The sequence below is a fragment of the Ptychodera flava genome, chromosome 19 (genome assembly GCF_041260155.1).
Source record: "Ptychodera flava strain L36383 chromosome 19, AS_Pfla_20210202, whole genome shotgun sequence".
Taxonomy (NCBI): domain Eukaryota; kingdom Metazoa; phylum Hemichordata; class Enteropneusta; family Ptychoderidae; genus Ptychodera; species Ptychodera flava.
In genome coordinates this window covers 13,697,651-13,703,650 of record NC_091946.1, presented here as the reverse complement: position 1 = coordinate 13,703,650, position 6,000 = coordinate 13,697,651, and the positions used below count along the sequence as shown (strand labels likewise).

At 37.5% G+C, this 6,000-nt stretch overlaps 1 protein-coding gene across 1 annotated transcript in view; it reads right to left on the bottom strand.

The window, feature by feature from the left end:
- Positions 1-3,611: 3,611 nt before the first annotated feature.
- LOC139118648 (neuromedin-K receptor-like) overlaps positions 3,612-6,000 on the bottom strand; it is a 55,380-nt gene continuing 52,991 nt past the window's right edge. The window contains exon 4 of the mRNA XM_070682069.1: positions 3,612-5,526. Within this exon, the coding sequence (XP_070538170.1) occupies positions 5,368-5,526 (159 nt within the window). The 3' untranslated portion in view covers positions 3,612-5,367. The remainder of the gene's footprint in view (positions 5,527-6,000) is intronic.

The window sequence follows — 6,000 nt, the reverse complement described above, 5'->3', positions numbered from 1 at the left end:
ATCAAATTTAGTTCATCTGTAGGAACCTGCATATCGAATTTCAAAGTTATCAGACCAGTACTTTTCTAGAAACACATTTTTTGACCAAAAATGGAAAAATTGCCCCAATTGCAAAAATACGAAATTGCAGATTTCCTCATTGTTTCAATAAATATCATTTAGATAATCTATTGGAACCTGTATACCAAATTTCAAAGCTATCAGATGAGTAATTTTGGAAAATACAAATTTATTGACCAAAAATGGCAAAAATTGCCCCCGAAATATAAAATTACGTATTTCATCAGAAATTAAATATATCTTACTTAGTTTATCAATATTTAGGGGTTATTACACGAAGTTTGGGCGATACCGCGTCGTATTCGAGTGATGTGTCCGTATTTTGACGAGTTGCGCAGCAACTCGTCAAAATACGGACACATCACGAGAATACGACGCGGTATCGCCCTAACTTCGTGTAATAACCCCTTTATCATACATGCATGCTTTGGTTATGACTGTTTTCCTACAGACGCTCCGAAATTAGCGACGAAATCAACTTGAAATCGACCTTGCTTCCTTCAGGCTGTACTTATAAAAAGTTGGTTGCTAAGGAGTGATGACAACCGTATCACTTCTTGATATTATTCCGCTATTAGGCCATTCCACTTCAAAGAAGGGTTTATGAGCACTTTTAAAGCGAACAATTTAAATATTACGAGGTTTTCACAATTTGAAGAAGATTTATCTTTAGTTTGAAATGACGGTGGATGTAAAACATAGGCGGGAATTTGTAAAATGGGTGTGTTTTCGTGTTTTGATACATAACCTCATCCCTGCGTGAAAGTTATGAGGCCGCCAAATACTCGCGCCACGCTCAAACTTTATCGAGTATGACAGCTGAGAGCAAAGAGCAAGCAGCTCTGCGACATCTATGAATACACATACAGTGGATATAATACCCGTACCAGTCAGTTTATCTCGAGAATTATACATGTCCCCAGACGTCAAATATGCCGAATTTACCATCTCAGTAAGCGGATTAGGGAAAACATGAAGTGAGTACACTGTAAGCTGTAGTGTCGTAACTCGTTCGTGATTTTGTTGCTGTACGAATAAAACATTTCAAAGGTATTTCCGTCGTCTGCTCGTATATTTTCGTTCCTGGCTTGCCTAAATAGAACTAAACTAAACCTAAGCGAAAGTTTGACTTTCCCTAGATCTTACATTGTATCTGAAACCCGCACCGCATCGGTGCCACCAGACACGATCATGACCTGTACACTGACAGGTACAAATCGGGAATATAATGTGCACCTTCAACCTTGCCTATCGCGAGTATTTTCAGTGCGGTTGGATTTTCGTGGCTCATTTACGGCTGTAAACGATGTAATTCACCGCCCAGATACTTTAAGTTCATCAACAGGAAACTTGTCGTAAAGCGGTTCTATCATGATGCTCTGTAAACCGATATCTTTACGTATAATCATACATCCATGGTGTAATCTTCAGCAGCGTAGACGACACGAAAACGTGCACCGCCACGGGACCGGCCGAGAACGATGACAGGCGTCGGCAAATTATACAAATTTTCAATACGTTTGTTTGTATGTTTTTGGTACAACTGTACTTGTGCCTAAGTGCAATGCCCATGAAATGACTGCAAACAACAGAATGTGACCATAATCATAATGACGTTTCGGATTATCATTTGCCTTATTCGCTCAGCTGTTTTATATGTATATGAACATACCAACGAGGGTCATGCATACCAGCGAATGTCACGCGTACGCGTCGCTGTAAGTAGTTCGGTTACAGTGAAAATATAATTCGTATTTTCACTAGTTAAAATATGGGCTCATATCAATACCGTCTAGAAGAATGGCAATACAGGCATAGCATGTATGATAAAAACCTGTATACCAAATTTCAAAGCTGTTAGACCAGTACTTTTTGAGAAACATATTTTTTGAGCAAAAATGGCAAAAATTGCTCAAAAAATTCAAAATTGCAGATTTCATCATAATTTCAATAAATATCATTTAGTTCATCTATAAAAACCTGTATACCAAATTTCAAAGCTATCAGATGAGCAGTTTTGGAAATACACATTTTTTGACCAAAAATGGCAGAAATTGCCCCAAAAATACAAAATTACAGATTTCATCAGAAATTTAATATATTACTTAGCTCATCTGTAGAAACCTGAATACCAAATTTCAAAGCTATCAGATGAGTAGTTTTGGAAATACACATTTTTTTAACAAATATGGCAAAAATTGCCCCAAAAATACAAAATTGCAGATTTCATCATAATTTCAACAAATATCATTTAGTTTATCTGTATGAACCTGTATACTGAATTTCAAAGCTATCGGATGAGTAGTTTTGGAAATACACATTTTTGACCAAAAATGGCAAAAATTGCCCAAAATTACAAAATTGCAGATTTCATCAGAAATTAAATTTATTACTTAATTCATCTATAGAAACCTGTATACCAAATTTCAAAACCAGCAGACCAGTACTTTTTGAGAAATACATTTTTTGACCAAAAATGGCAAAAATTGCCTTAAAAATGTAAATTTGCATATTTCCGCACAATTTGAACAAATCTGAAAATAGATCACCCTAGGGACATACGTACCAAATACCAAAGCTATCTGACTGGTAGTTTTGAAGAAGAAGATTTTTAAAGATTTTTTTACCAAAAATGACAAAAGTTGTCTTAAAAATACAAATATGCAAATTTCACCACATTTGAAACAAATCTGACTGAAGTCACCCTAAGTAAACTGCATATCAAATTTCAAAGCAATCGGACAAGCGGTTTCAGAGAAGAAGATTTTTTTACCAAAAACACCAAAAAATGCCCCAAAAATACAAATATGCAAATTTCACCACGATTTGAACAAACTTAAGTGAGGTCACCCCAAGTGAACTGCATATAAAATTTCAAAGCAATTGGACTTGCGGTTTCAGAGGAGAAGGCAATTGTTGACGGACGACTGACGACGACGGACAATCAACCTATTTGATAAGCTCCGCGTCGCTGACAGCGGAGCTAAAAAAGTAGTGTTCAGTCCCTCTCCCATCTTGGATTCTTACTGAATTCGCAACAAATGAGAAAATGGCCGATTTGATATTTCAAAACACTAACTTGAAGGTTTTAAAATAACTTCAAATGACTCGTCCCATCGCCAATATCAGCAACCACTCAAGAGTTGATATGAAAATGTTTAATTCCTTCTTTACTTCGCTCAAGGGATCTTTGGCAAAAATCGTTTACATGAGCACAAATGAAAATCTGGAATTATTCTACAAACTGATTAGATTAGAGAAGCGGATCACCGCAAAATTACCTCACTGATATTTGATGTTGAAAATTGCCGCCGTTCTCTCTAATTACTCTTTGGGGACAGATAAAATGTTCAATTTTCAACAAAACACAAGCCAGTCAAAAGGTTTGTTACCCTACAGTCTTAAAACGTAGTCCGAATAATATGTAGACAGACCCAAAAAGGATTAGAAAGAATTTTAAAAACATGTCTCCGAGGTGCTTTCTGAAATAGTGCTATAAAACTGCAAGTGTCAGATATCGGTCAACAAACACACACCACACAAGTGTAGAGTTGTCTTAAAAGAGTTTATGTGAAAAGAATACATTACAAAGAATAGTACATCAAAGCAAATGTCCGTCATGGCAGCATTCTCAGAAAGTATGTTGTTCGATGTAATAGGATCTTACAAATTCGAAGCAATGTCTAAAACTTCAAGTGAAGACGCACTTGATTGCTGAACGCCTGAATGGCAAACGACAATAGTGTAATCATATTAAAACACTGCAAATAATCGAATTATCTTTATCCGAATACTGGCATTTTCCGGTAGACAGGATACAAAACGATACATTATTAAAGACTTCGAATACAAAGTACGTTTCGTAAATGTTCTTGAACGTGACTAGTTTTGAAAGTCAGGTGGTATCTTGTGCTGACATATAAGAGGTGTTCAAACAAGTTCGCAGAATAGCCGATTTGAAATGACATCAGCCAAAATGTCTCCATCCTATTTGCAAAACAGTCCCCATCAACCGGTCTATTTTGCCCTCTCGTCCTTCAGGCTGTCTGTCGGTGTCGAGAAAACTCTTCTATGTGCTACCCTATAGACACTCCTCAGTTAAAAACTTCCGTAGTGTCATCTTCCTGAAATCTTACAACTCGAAGGTGCGACTTCAAGTCTCCTAAATAGTAAGGCAATTGACAGGAGCCGGATCTGAACCGTAGGCTTTGTGATTGAGACGCTCGTGACGGCTTTGAGGAAAGCTGGATTTTTTCATGTGAACGCTGTCGCGGAGCCACCGGGAGAACTCTTCTACGGACTCCCATTGAGAACCATCTTTGATGACTTGCTGTAGTATTTTCACCAACGAGTAATAGAGAACTCACCTGTGATTGAACGCCTATTTCGACTCACGAACAATCATCAACATCGAAAGGGTATAAATCCATGCATCTGAAGCAACACCTCTGTACCTTTTTCTGCGAACTCGCGGCTTTTGACCGTACCTCGCATTGTTTTTAGTGTAGCGAGATTTGCCAGGTGCAAATAAATTTAAAATCAAATAAAACTACGTCAAAACAATTATTGATCTTAGAGAATATAAGAAAAAAAATCATTACAACAATAAATGATTTGTAAATGCAAATTCCATATCATAAAGTGAATACGGCGCATCGCCTGATCGCTTTTACAATGATCATTTTAAAATTCAGTAAAAGATTTAGGCGGGAAAAGACAAATGATCAGACGATGGGTTTTACATGTCATAATACTAAGTGCTATTCACCTTTAAAACATTTATAACAAATTGTAGTTGGTAATAATGGGTAACTCGATGAAGTGGTAAAAGTAACAATACTTGTTTGTACACAGATCAGGTCTAAGATTAGAATTTACGAAATAAGAAGGCAGCATTTTTAGTATTTGGAATGGACAGTGGCCTTCATTTTTTGAACGACAGTAACATTTATTTCAAAACATCGTAAAATTGGCGAGGTGTATGATTTATTGAAACGTTCAGGCTAGCCATTTGGAGATTACTTTATACAGTCGAGATGAGTCTTTCGAGAATGAAAATAATTTGTTAATAATAACATATATTTGAAGAGTTGTGACTCATATTCAGAATGTTATAGTTTATGAAGACTGAATCACCGTCAATTTGATTATGTACATTAGAGGAGTCCCGAAGAAAGGTAATGTCACATGACAATGTGAGCACTCTTTTCTGGTGGTCAATTCAAGAGTACAAAGTAATTTCATGCACTCTTTTGATAACAGCTGTGAAAGAGCTTCCGTCCACTTCAATGTTGTCGGGAAACAGGTTCAACCAGTCACGGAACTTATGCGAGTACTCGGCAACCTTTTACTCAGGATCGAATTAGCCGTGAACAGCGAGGACGATACCGAGCGACGCCGTTTGTTCTGCGTCCTACCGGCTTGCGATCTTCGTCTCTCCCGTAGGAGCAACGATTTTACGTCAGCCTGAAAGAAATAAGGAAACAAGATATTTATAACCTTAGTGATATCGATTTTTGGCCTGATAGATGTCAGCTCAAAAGTCTATACCATTCACTGGCTGAGTTGATAGAAGCACAGAACACCTATTACATGTAAAACTACACCCAGGGTAATATAACTCAATAAGCCCTCCAGATTAAAAATGTCTTGGTAGTACAATACACGTTAGGCAAGTTAATTATGACGGTTCACCGCAAATTTTAGATTTTGCTATGTCCATCGTCGCCAGATAATGAAGTTAACAGAACAAACGATTAAGACGAAGGCAATGATTTCTATCGAGGAAATACTTTCACCTGAGATCTTATGAGCGCTGCTTTCCTCTCCTCTCCTTTTCTCTCTTCCTCCCTACGTTCCTCCCTTCCCCATCTCCAAGCTCCCTCTCCTTCCCCCCCCCCCCTCTCTCTCTCTCTCTCTCTCTCTCTCTCTCTCTCTCTC